Source organism: Pteropus vampyrus, unplaced genomic scaffold (genome assembly GCF_000151845.1).
Source record: "Pteropus vampyrus isolate Shadow unplaced genomic scaffold, Pvam_2.0 Scaffold89, whole genome shotgun sequence".
In the NCBI taxonomy this organism is placed as follows: domain Eukaryota; kingdom Metazoa; phylum Chordata; class Mammalia; order Chiroptera; family Pteropodidae; genus Pteropus; species Pteropus vampyrus.
Genome location: NW_011888870.1, coordinates 4,760,356 through 4,773,853, shown reverse-complemented (window position 1 = coordinate 4,773,853; position 13,498 = coordinate 4,760,356). Strand labels below are relative to the sequence as shown.

General features: G+C 37.7%; 1 protein-coding gene across 1 annotated transcript in view; it reads left to right on the top strand.

The window, feature by feature from the left end:
• The window catches only part of SORCS3 (sortilin related VPS10 domain containing receptor 3), a 540,518-nt gene that overhangs the window by 279,270 nt on the left and 247,750 nt on the right, over positions 1 to 13,498 (top strand). The window contains exon 4 of the mRNA XM_011363775.1: positions 8,387 to 8,545. Coding sequence (XP_011362077.1) covers positions 8,387 to 8,545 — 159 coding nt within the window. The remainder of the gene's footprint in view (positions 1 to 8,386; positions 8,546 to 13,498) is intronic.

Below are 13,498 nucleotides of genomic sequence, written 5' to 3'. Positions count from 1 at the left end.
TTATTATAAATAACACCGAGATGAACATACAGGTGGATAAACTTTTTATTGGGATCCCTGAGGGTTTCCTTGGACAGATTCCTAGAAGAGAAATTACAGGGTCAAACGTATAAATATTTATAAGATTCTTGTTCCATATCACCACATTGCTTTCCAGAACAGTGTTGCCAATTCATACGTGCATCAATACTGTCTGCACACTTCACTCCGCTGCCTTTGCCATTGTCGCCTGCATCGTGCACATGGCTAAATTCCACCATCAGTTCTTGGTACCCATCTTACTCATCAGTTGCTTTTGATCCAGGTGAAGACTCTCTTCCCTTATCACTTTCTTTTCTTGGTTTTAAGGTTTCAAGGACACCGAAGTTTCTGGGTTGTCTTCTTCCTCAAATTTCTGTTGGGGTCCCTCCTTACCTCTTTGACCCTTAAACAATGCTGTAGAGCTCTGCTCTCTAGATGCTTTTCCATCTAAACTCACGGTCTTGGTGATCTCCAGATTCACATCTTTAAATGCTATTCAAGTCTCCTAAGTGCTTATCTATAGGCCAGTCTTCTCTATGAAAATAGGCCTAGCATGTCCATTGTCTACTTCACATCCCCTTTGGGGTGTCTATCAGGCTGCTAGCCTGTGCAAAACCAAATTTCTTATTTCCAAAGCCCCAGCTTGCTCCTCCCATAGGATTTCTTATCTTTTAAATGCTAATTCTTTTGCCCGGTTGTTTGGGCCAAAAACCTATTAGACAATTTGAGTTATTTCCAATTTTTAATTATGATAAGCGATACTGAGATGAGCATACAGGTATAAAACTTTTTAATGGGTCTTCTCACTTTCTCTGATAACCCACATCTAATCTATAAGTGGACCCTTTTGCCTTTCACTTTAAAATACACCCAGAAAGGGACCACATTTCAGTACCTTGGCACTTCCTCTTAGCCCAGGCCATAAGCCTCTTCTGTCTGGAACATTACAATGGCTTACGTCTCTCTCTCTCTGATTCTGTCCTACTATTCCCCATCTTCCACAATGGTCTATTCAACCAGAGTGTCAGAATTTTAAAGATTTAATAATATTCCACTGTATGTAAACACCACCTTTGTGTACAGTGAACTCTTGGGTTGCTTCTACCTTTTAGCTCTTATGAACATGGGTACACAGATATCTCTTTGAGACCCTGTTTTCAATTCTTTGAGGGTATATATCCTGAAGAGAAAAATTCTGGACCATTTTTAATTTTTGAGGAATCCCCATACTGTTTTCCATAGCAGCTGTTCCATTTTACATTCTCACCAACAATGCATAAGAGTTCCAATTTCTCTAAATCCTTGCCAACATTTATTATGTTCTCTATTTTATATCCTATTGATTGTGAGGTGGTATCTAATTTGTGGTTTTGATTTGTATTTCCCTAATGATTAGTGATATTGTGCATTTTTTCATGTACCTTTTGGTCATTTTCATTTTTTTTTTTTTTGGAAAAAATTCATTGAAGTTCTTTGTTGATTTTTTAAATAGTCGTTTTGTTGTTGTTCTTGTTGAGTTGTTTATGTGCCTTTTCTTCTCCAATTGGCCTCAATGATTGTTGCCTTATTGATGATGCTTATGTTAAATTCTCAAGGATGAGTAGATATGATGGTTTGGGGCGGAAACATGGGAAGTCTAATTTTGACAAAGAAAATGGCACATATAAATGGTAGTAGGTAAAAGAGACGTGTGTAAGCATAAGTATGCATTGATGTCCTATCTGTAAAGTGTGTGTGTGTGTGTGTGTGTGTGTGTGTGTGTGTGTGTATATATATATATATATATATATATATATATATATATATAATTTATATGCATTTCCCACAATAGTATATGTGTGTGTATGTCTGTATCTATTAGGCATCTAGCCTATCATATCTACTAAATAACAGAGTTTCTCAACAGCAGTAACTGTTGACATTTTTGTTAGATAATTCTTTGTTGTGGCACTTTGTGTGCATCGTTATATGTTTAGCAGCATCCCTGGCCTCTCCCTACTTGATGCTGGTAACTTCTTCCTCTGCCCCCAGATGTGACAATTAAAACAACTCCATAGGTTGTTAAAGGTCTCCTGCTGGCAACCCTTCCCCTCACCCCAGTAGGAAATTACTACTGTAAGAGGAGATATTAGATAAATGGGTAGATAAATAGAGGGGTGAATGCTGATTTATTGTTATATTGTGATTAAAAAGCCTTATCTATAACAGGCTCTGTTTGTGTATATGTCAATGTTTAACAACATATCAATTATATCAATAGGTTTGGGGAAGGTAGCCTAAAGAATACCTCTCTTATATTCTTTGTGAGCTTGTATTAATGTTATTGTTATTTCTTATTGAGTGCAAATTGTGCTAAGGGTCTCCCATTAAGACTTAATTATACAGTCAATTAGTATCTTTCCTTTTCATAGGAAGTCTACTTAATCCTATTTTGTGACTGTTTTCAGAGCATTGGACTAGAATTTGTTTTCCTTGCATTTCTAGGATCTCTGACAGAGTAGGGCAGAGAAACTAGCTTTCACCCCTAGTCTATGGATTACACACAGGAGAGAGAAGATGACAATTGAATAAAGTAACATATTCGTCAATGACATTGTAAGACTCACCCAGCAGTAGGGAAGGGTGCATTCTGGAAAGATTTCTGGGGAGGATTTTGACATCTCCAATACTAATTTTCACTGGTTTAGATATAGGCTTTCGAAATTGTAAGTTGAATAAGCATATGCCCTGCCTGATGCCTGACTTCCAGATGTGTCCTTTGCAATTTGCAACACACCATTAAAAATAGGGCCACTTATTCAGCTTTCCCAGGAATTTTCTGCAAAAAGGATTACAGGCAAAAAAAAAAAAATGATGTTGTGCCATTTGTATTTTGGTAAACTCTAAAACTTGTCCTTCTTTAACTTGAGATACAGACAATTTATGTATAGCAAATGGTCAAATACACAGAAACTGGTTGTATGAGGCTCTCACTCCTACGGCAGCGATATATTCAGTCGCTTCATGGGTTGGAGGCTCCCACTGAAAAGATGAGAATGGTCATTCAAAGTCGTAACAGTATTTAGCAAATTGACAATTATCTACTGATTGGTGTTCGTTTTGGTGGTGTTGATACTTGCTCATAGAGTATATTTTTCTTCAGTTAATATCAGGGATGTAAAATATATGCAAAATAAATGTAAAATGTACTTTTTTCCTCCCCTACCCTTTCATGTTTTTTTTTTTAAATTATGATCAAAAAAAAAGAAAACCACATAACATGAGACCCACCCTCTTACTGAACTCTTCCAGTTGACAGCACAGAGCTGAAAACAGCAAGAACAATGCTGTGCAGCAGATCCTTAGACGGTTATCATCTTACACGACTGAAACATTATATTGTTAAGTAACAAAAATTCAAATGAGTAAATTTTAAAGCTATAACTGGCTTTGTTAAATGATTCATAAAATGGGCAGCATCCTATCTAGCAGATGGAGAGCTTTTTAAAGGCAGAGAAGGGGTGGACAAAGGGAATTATGAGTGATGAATGCATTTTTTCAGGCGAGGCTGACCTCCTCAGGGGAACGGAAGGAGTCTATTAGGGAATCGCCTCCTACTGCTGACCAGGAAACTGCAGTTTGGCTGCTTAAAGGTCACTTTCCTGGGGAATGTTGAAACTGTAATTAGGTTAAGTATTAAGTCTTGGTTTGCCAACATGGGGCCTTAACACGAGTGACTCCATTTTGGGCCTAATGTCCCCCCCTTTTTTTTTTTTTGACAATACCCATTGAACAGCAACTCCAATTTTCTGTCACCAATCACCCACCCCTTTAGTTTTTATCCCCAAAGCTCAGACATGATGAGGGCCAAGAGGGAGGAAAATAATCCCCAAATCAAATTGCTTCTAATCATCTCCAACCTGCCTGGCATTGTTTCTGACTGTAGTTATGCTATTATCCTGGGTGATTTAGAGATAAAGGTTAATGTTTATTTAGCAGTTATGGGTCTGTGCTAAGCTCTTTTAATCATGATCTCATTTAAATCTCAACAGCATTGTCAGTTAGATACAATTATCTGCTTTTTTAAATAGGTGAGGTAACATATTGGGAAAATCAAATAATATCCTCACGCTTATGCATAAAATAGCAGACTGATGATTTGAACTCAAGCCACCTGCTTCCGGAATGTATACCATTAATAACTCTGTTAAACTAGATTTAAAACACTCCTTCTCCTCTTCCAATACATGCATACACCCACTGCAGATCTTATGTCAGGAAAAGCTGGAAACAAAATAAATGCAAAAAAGCCCACAAAAAACAAAAAACAAAAACAAAAAAAATACAAATATCTTTAATAGGAACTCCTTTCTGCGCACATTGTCGAAAATCATGTACATGCAGAACTCACAGACACCTAAGCAGGCATCACTATAGGTTTTACATCCATAGACCTACAATTAAAAGTTGAAAGACAAGGGTTGTAAATTTCTTTGTTTTGGAAGAAACCAACTATTATAACATTGCCATGAGTCACATGCCTGCTTCATGGATTCAGTCCACAGATATTTAATTTGGGTCCTTTTTTTTTTCCCCCCAAATTTCAACATTAAATGTTTTAAGGAAAGGTATGTGCTTTCCATTTTGGCACAGTCCTCATCACTCCTTGTCTGGCTTTATCTGCTTCACTCACTTACTTTACCTGCTTTGCCCTCTTAGGCATTTGCGTTTGAAATCCCTGTTTAGCAATAAAAATGTGAGTGGGCATGATGTGATTTTCTTTATATCTGTAGTATGTTAGTATATAATATACTTATTTTACCTTGAGACAACTTCTAATAAGGCATTTGCTCTCTTATTATATTTATGTTAATATAACATATGGTCTCCTTTTTTTTTTTTTTAATCTGTGCACTAATATATTTTCCTGTTGGATTCCTGTTCATTTAATTCTTCACCACCTTTTAGCCAGATGTGGATATGTGTCAGAAGAGAAAAGGGGCTTTCTTATAGCTGCTGTGTGTGTGTGTGTGTGTGTGTGTGTATTTCTTAGAGATATTTTAAAAAAAGATGAATACCTGCTGTGTGTGTGTGTGTGTGTGTGTGTGTGTGTATTTCTTAGAGATATTTAAAAAAAAGATGAATACCTGCTTCTCTGACTTCTACTTGTCCCTTGGTAAAGATTAATTAAAATAAAATGCTTTTGCTTTGAAGTCTAGCAAAGTGTTACTTTGTTTGGGGGGAAGGTGGTAATGTTTGAGTTGATCGGAAGAGGTCAAAGTCAAATTGCTTCTTTCCTCTGAGCCTCAGTTTCCTTATCTATAAAATGCAAGTAATGATACTTCACATAATTTATGAGCAGTTTTGATAACATATCCAGTAAAGTACCTGACACTTTAGAAATCCAGAACAGATAGGTTGCTATTTCCCTTCCTTTTATTCTTCTCAGAAACAAGGATTGAATATAGACATTGCCAGTGATATCAAAGTATATAAAAGGATTTTTGATGAGAATGTCAGAGAAAGGTTGCAATAAAAATGTACTATTGCCAACAAAAGCTCCCTCAAACTGCCACACGATGTCAATATGCCTTATATATAAATTCATTTCTGGGTGTGTGTGTGGACATGTATGCCGCATTGGTGTACTTGTAAGTGTATGTGTCGTGCACACATATGTGGCATTTGTGTGTGGATCGCTGTGTTTGTGAGTGCAAGTATGGATTTATCTGTGCAGAAAGAAATGGGACTGGAGGAAGAGGATACATCGCATTAACTACTTGATGGCAACCCTTATTCAGTGTATTGTAACTCATGGTATATAAAATAAAGTTTGCTTACGATGTTGGTCTTATCTTCTAATTAAAACCATAGGCATGCAGCTTCTTTATACCTGCATAAAGTTAGCAGTTTAATTTCTCTGCACCAGGGGAAAAATGATTTCATGGCCTGTTATGTAGCCCATCAGTTCATGGTGAGAAGGAAGTGAGGGCGGTTATGAAAGCCTCATTCTTACCCAGTATATTTGTCTTCTCAAACTCTTCAGCGAACGTGGATACATCCTTTGAGGTTTCCTCAAGGGCAGCAGGGGTGCTTTTCCCAGTTGTCTGTACCCCATCACAGTGCCATCTAAAAATTTTCCCCCTGTATTATTCACACATCAATGAAAAAATGTATATACTGCATCCATTTCTTAAAAATTTGCTGATAACTAGTAATAACTTATTTCAATGACGCTAAAGCAAATATTTGAGAAAAAGAAAGTAAACTTGTCTTGGAAGCTGCAAAGAAATAAAAGAGGAAAGGGACTATGAATCTTAGCAGTTAAAGGGATTGAATTTGTTTTAAAGCTTACTTTATAATACTAATATATACTATACTAACATTTAAAAAATCTGCTATTTAGTAGTTTTATTTTATAAGGAATGGAAATATTTTTTGGCTTTATTTTGTACCTTGGGCCCCGTGATTTACGCCATGCATAGAGGTAACCCTAAAAACTTGTGGCAGTAGAGCCCAAGGCAAGAAAAACTGTAAGACGGAAAAAAAAAATCATTTGCTCATTTAGTCACTCAGCAAGCATTAGAAACTCCAAGAAGTTGGGTAGAGCAGGATACTAAAGGTTGAAAGTACTATGCTGCTGATGAAGCCAGAGACATATGCAGGGGGCAGATTTTGCTGGGCTATTTTAAGAATTGTAGAGTATAAGAGGATTGATGGTAAGCCATTGAATGGTTTTAAGTAGGGAAATATGGAATCGGTTTTGTATTACAGGATGGTTGTTCTGGCCACAGTGTACAGAGAGGATTGGAGAGGACAAAACAAAAACAGTGAGATTGTTAGTGGTGTTTTATAGTAATGCAGTACAGATATGATCACCTTTGGACGATGGCAATCACAGTAGGCAGGAACAGAATGATTTTACAGCTAATGAGTAGGTAAAATTGACAGGGCTCAGAGACGAATTGTAGAAGAAGCAGAGTGGAAAAGCAGAGTTAAGGATGAATCTCAGGCTTTTGGCTTCACGTGAATGGTTGGTAGAAACACTGAGCTGGGCAGGAAACACTGGGGGAGTAATAGGGCGGGGGTGAGGTCCACTGTGAGGCGTGTTGAGTTTGAAGTCTTTGTGGGACATCCAAACAGATGGAGCTACCAGGAAGCTAAATTTTCAAGTCTGAAACTATGAGAAGGGGACCTCAGTGTGAGACTTAATTTATGAGTTGTCCCCAGAAAGATGGTAATTGAGGAAAATAAAAACAAGAGTAGAAGAAGTCGCTGAGGAAAAAATGCATTAAGTGGAAAGAGAAGAAGGTCAAACCTGAGGGTAAAAGAATGGTGATATTATAAGAATAACAGAGAAAATTGAGTATTCAAAAGAGATGAAAAGGAAGACTAGATGAATACAGCGTTACAAAGGCGCCTTGGAGAGAATGCTTTGAGAAGGATGGAACTGCCAGTGGTATCAAAGATTCTTAGGAGTTTAACTAGAGGAAAGGTCTGAGTACCTAAGTGTCTATTGGATTTAAATACTGGAAAGTCAATGACATTCTTAGTGAGACCAATATCACTGAGTTACTATAAGTAGGAGCCAAATTGTACCTATTGGAGGGGACTTTTAAGTAAGTATTGAAAGGTAAATAGTAATCATAGCTGTCATTTGTCAAGAATATTCATTGTACCAAGTGCTCAAAGCCAGTCTGGGCGTCATCATTTTTAATTATTGCTATGGAAACCAAGGCCTCTGGAGGTTAAGTAATTTTCCAAGATGAGACAATATGAAAATAGAAGTGTTGAGATTTGAACCCGATTTCTCTATGCCAAAGCCTTTACACAATGCCATTCTGTCCCTTTGGCTTGAGGATGACAAACTTTCTTGAGCATCAGGATTTGCCTCAAGGTCATTTGGGGATATGTGCTTTGGGAAATATTGAGAAAAACCACTTAAATCAATTGAATCATGAAAACAAATCAGAAAGAACAAAACAAACAGTGTGATCATAGAGGGATCCTTTTCATGACTAAAGAGCGATACAAGCAATCATGTGATGAAGAGTAACATAGAGCATTGAACAGGGGAGGGGAGAGATGTGATGGCCTCCAGGTTAGGGGACAAAGGACCATAAGAACCCACTCCCAGTTCTTAAAAGAGAAACATCAAAAATGAAGCCTCATTTGTATGCAGACTTAATCTTGCACAGTATTTCAACTCAATTCATCAATGAAGGACTAAATCAGGGGGAAAACACCAATATTTCATATAGAGGCCCAGATGCCACTTTTGGGATGTGATATATACAAGTACAGCTGACTTCATATTTATGCTTTAATTTCTTTATTTATTCTCTCCTACTAACACTCTCTATTTTCTCCTCTCTCTTATTTTTAGATCATGCTTCTTAGTGATCCTGAAATGGAAAGCAGCATATTGATCAGTTCAGACGAAGGGGCCACCTATCAGAAATACCGGCTCACTTTCTATATCCAGAGTCTGCTCTTTCATCCCAGGCAAGAGGACTGGGTGCTGGCCTACAGTCTGGATCAAAAGGTGAACAGATACTGTTTTCATTCACATCTTATCACTCAGGTACCACTTGATAAAAAGTACTTGTTTACTCAATCCAAATTTTGGAGTTGATTCAGTGGCATTTCATTATTCCAACCAAGTGGTTTTTGTCTGCAGCAACTTACTTTCCTTTCTACTCTTTAGTATCAAAATATGCAGATGAGGATCTTCCATCGATTGGCAATGCTCTTTATTATTTCACAGGTTCAAGAAGGTTTTCTCTATAATTTTACTCATTTGACCTTTAAAATACCCTGTGAAATAAATAGGAAATGTGAATTATAATAATTTTATAGTGACTCTAGTAAACAGAAGTGTTCAGATGCACCCAGCTAGTATCTGGAGGAACCAGAGTTTGAATGCATATTGTCAGATTCCAAGTCTAGGGCATATTCCATCAAACCATGCTACCCTGATTTGGTAAAATTTAAATATGTCGTAGTTCTGAGTTTAGCCAAGGAAGCAAAGGCTCAACCATTGTCCACTTTGATATTTTCTAAAAGTACATTCAAGATATAGTGGGCCAATAAGTCTTCCTCTTTGAGCTCCAGGTTCACATATCCAGCTGTGTACTTCACCTTATCTTTTGTACGTCTCAGAAGCCTCTTGATTCAACATATTCCAAAAATAAACTCTTGGTATTCCCCCAACATAGTTGGTTCTCTTCCAGCATTCCCATATTGTATCCATGTAATTGCAAAAGTCAGAAGCTTGGGAGGTATCCTTAATACTTCCTTGTTCCTAACCCAGCATCCTAATCCATCATCAAGTCTTATCCCTAAAGATGTCTTGATTTCATGTATTTCTTTCTATGATGACATTGGTCATTTGAATCATTGCCAGTGCCTCTTCCGGTGTGTTCATACTATACTCTGAACAATGTCTTTCCCAAATGTAGATCTTATGATTTCATGCCTTTGTTAAAACTCTGTCAGCATTTTCTCATGGCTCACAGTAAAAAGACCACAGTCCTCAGTGGGACGTATAAGCACCTACTTGGCCCGGTCCCTCTTTCTCTCTCTTTATTCACTGTTATCAGTTCCTATTAAACGGTTTCCTTATCCTCTCACCCCAGCTGTCTCCTTTGCTCTATTTCCTAAGTCTAAAATCTTCTTCCCTAAAGTTAACCTCATCACTCTTAGATCTCAGATCTGATATCACTTCCTCAGGACATTTTCCCTAAACTCCTTGATAAACAAAGTTGTATTATTCTTGATATTATTTCTTAAGGCACTGTGAGAAGGAACATCAATACCCCTTTAGAGTACCTGTCATGGTTGAGGCTTTACATGGATTTATGTGGTTTTTGGAGCATCTGCATTCCTCACTAGATCACCAGCTCCAAGAAGGTAGAGCCGTGTCTGATTTTACTAACCATGGTAACATCAGTCCCTAGCACGGTGCCTAGTCATTAATAAGTGCTCAGTAAGTATTTGTTAAGTGAACGGATTAGTAGGTGAATGAATAAATGCTATGATAATGAACCCTCTATAGTTGGTCAACTTACACTTAAGAAAATGGACTTTAGGTGATTTTTTTGTATTTTTCTTGTCATTTCTAGAACCTTAGTACAGTGCTTGATGCCCAACTATTATGTAATAATATTGTGGGATCAATCAGTGAAGGGAAATAGAAAATTCCAAACACTGTCTTGCATAGAGATATCCACGGGATAACCTTGGTTGAAATAACTTCTTTTCTTTGTTCTCTCTTAAATACTGAAACAGTTGCTCTTCATTATGTATCTGAATATGTGATTGTAAATGTGAATGAGTGAATGAGTGAGTGAGTGAGTGAGCATGTGTGTGTGTGCGTGGGTGTGTGTGATATTGGCACCATTAAATAATAATTTCAATATAACCTTTATATCTCTCATTAATGGAGCCTCAAGGTGGGCATCAGGTGCTTAATTCAATCCCATAAGGACACCCACATGACATTTGCAGAGCAAAAGCCATTGCAAATACATTTCTTTCATGGCATCAAGTGGATATTGTATGAAAGACTTAGCCAAATGTCAGATGATCTGTGAGTTTAGATGCTTAATATAGCCAGAAATTTTGAAGCTATATTGAAAAAATAAATTCTTTGGATGTTGTTAAATGGCTGAATGGTAATATTTTAAAAGAAGCTCAGAACTCCTAAACCATGTTTTTATTTATACAGAAACAAGCTAGATTAGAAGCAACAGACAGTTCATGCCAAGAGGTTGATAAACCAAATGCAATGTGCCTTGTGTTTATCTGGAAGGAACATCCCTTTCTCTATCACCGCAGCACTAAGAACATTTGGGGCATTGCTGAAAAAGGACCTACCCTTGTGGATATAATGCATTCAAAATACTTTCAGACTTGGTGGCTGCTTTCTCACTTAGTAAAAATATTTGAAAATGTGGCAGTGGGTGTTGATGGATTTTCCTAACCACATTGTACATTTCTGGATGTAATATTCCTTAGGTATTCTTTCATGTTGACATCTTTTGTGTAAAGTGGCCAGATGTTCTTCATGCCCATAAAGTTTTGAACCAGTGCCCTGCCATTCTTTTAAATAAATGGAGTGAGGAGGCAGATGACGCCTCTGGCAACATTTGCAGAGATGACATAAAACACCTAGACCCAGTCATCCAGGGTACAGAAGAGGTGTTTTTTGTTTTGTTTTGTTTTGTTTTGTTTTGTTTTGTTTTGTTGGAGGAGAGGTGGGAGATAATTTATTGGTTTAAAGTCAAGGAGAGTGATGCTATGCAGCCACAAATGAAGATATAAGAGTAGTTGAGATTGATATATAATTGTCTTATTTCAGACTGGAGCATTCTCTAATGTGCATGTGTTGAGGCAGCTGGTTTCTTCTAGAGAAAATGAAAAATGCTAGTGTTAAGGTAACTGCAGCATTAAAGGGAGATGTTTGTGGTGAGGAGTGAATCGATGTTTCCATTATTGTACCTTTGATGAAATGCACTAGCAATTCCTTTAGAATCGGTAAGGCTGTCTCGTTCTGTTGTATGTATTACAGAAGACCTAATTGAATGGTATTTCGAAGGGATGATATCCAATTGCTTTACCTTCCAAATTGCTACCCCAAAGCTGTAGGAGACTTGCCAGGAGATCTCACTTGGTAAAGGCATTGCTGGAGAACCAAGGAAATACCTTCTGGATAGAACAGAATTGTATCTAGAAATTGAGAGATGCACATAGCATTGTGTTAGTTGAGGTGCTGCATTGCAGTTTTCAAGTCAACTGAGAAACATGGTTATCTCGCACTGGTCAAGGCCAAGTTGTGGGTGAAGATCATCCAAGCCTTCCAACTTCCAAAGCTGCAAAAGAGTGGAGAGGTAGTCGGCAAATGCACCTTGCACTTGACCCTGTTGGAGAGCCATACCTCATTAGTTCTGATGTGTCCCAATATAGGAAAGTGCTTTCTGTTTCCTGCTCAGCTTGACTTGGGCTTTTGACCAAGTCCTTGCATTCTGGCCATCCTGTGAGAGTCCCAATTCCTGCCAATTCTTGTATCAGCTCCTCTTCAGCCTTCAAGATTTTCCTGCAATATTGGATTTTAATACAAAAAGAATCAGTGAAGACAAGAGATCCTTTCATGAGTCTAAAAATCTTTGGAGATGCTTTACAAAAATCTTTGTGATTAAAAAACAACCAGCAAAAGTATTAGGTTATGGTTGACCAAATTGGAAATAATAAAAGATATGCTGCCTCTCTTTTCCTTTCCCCTTCTCTCCCCAAAGCTCTAGAACACCTTTTGAGGGCTGCATATTTAAGAGGCAGAAATTCTTTTTTGTTTTCATCAGGCTATTTCCTCACTGATAACTGAAACAGTTACCTTGTGATGTTTTGAATTACCTGGAGGGCTCAATAATCTTATTAAAATTGAGAATTTTTGAAAGATTTTGAGATAGGTTTTTTGGACATTGCAATCCTCTAAACAGATAGGTGCTGTTTTCATTGCCATAGAAAGCTGGATGTTTAAACATCTCTCATCTTGACAAGAGACTCAGTTTAGTTTTTTTAAAAAAATTGGCACGTGCTCACATATTCACAGATGCATACATCCTGACACGGGGGACCTTCTATTGGTGATGGAGGGCTGAAAATAGCCATTTTTTTTCTGCGTAAGAGGTGAGATTGCAAAGCTCTTCATTATCATTTATCTTTTTGGCAAAATGAAACTTTAGCAAATACAGCTGGCTTTGGAGATCAGAGATGAGGAACTCACTGGTTTTTAGACTATTGTTTTTCAGACACTTCTGGGCTAGACTGGTCTAGAATGTGCAATAATATCAATGTAAAACTTACTTTTTGGAATACTAGCACACTGATGATAGGATGCTGTTTCAGTACTTGGGGAGGTGGGTGTGCAACTATGGTTTTGTGTGTTTGTTTGTTTTGTTTTGTTTTGATCACCCACTACCAGCCAAGGTCAATAGCAGCTTACGGATCAATGAGCTGGTTAAGAATCTGATGCAGTTTTAGGTATGGTCACTGGCAAACAGGGTTCTCAGTGGAGGAGGTGATGGTAGTTCCACGTGGGCTTCGCTGCTTGGTTTCTCCCTGGTGCTGTCATGTCATGCACGAGCAGCGTGCTGAAGAATTAGAGTGTATCTGGGGTGTGGAGGCCCTGAAAAGTCAAAAGGAAGTTTAAACCTGTATTTCTAGAATGGCGAATAAAAATGAAGCTGTTCCTTTCATTTATATTCTCCTATAAACCCTCAGATTAGAAATGTAATTGTATTCAGAGCCTCCAGGATTAGTAGGTGATGATAACTTTCCTCAGTAGCCATTGGTAGAAACAGGCGTCATGTCTCCTCACCTGGTGGGAATAAAGCTGTTGGGGATTAACTAGGGATGACCATGATTTTGAAGCTTATCCCCCGTGGAATAACAGTAGGACTGAAGGGCACTTTTTATTTAAAGAAAAACATTGCATTTT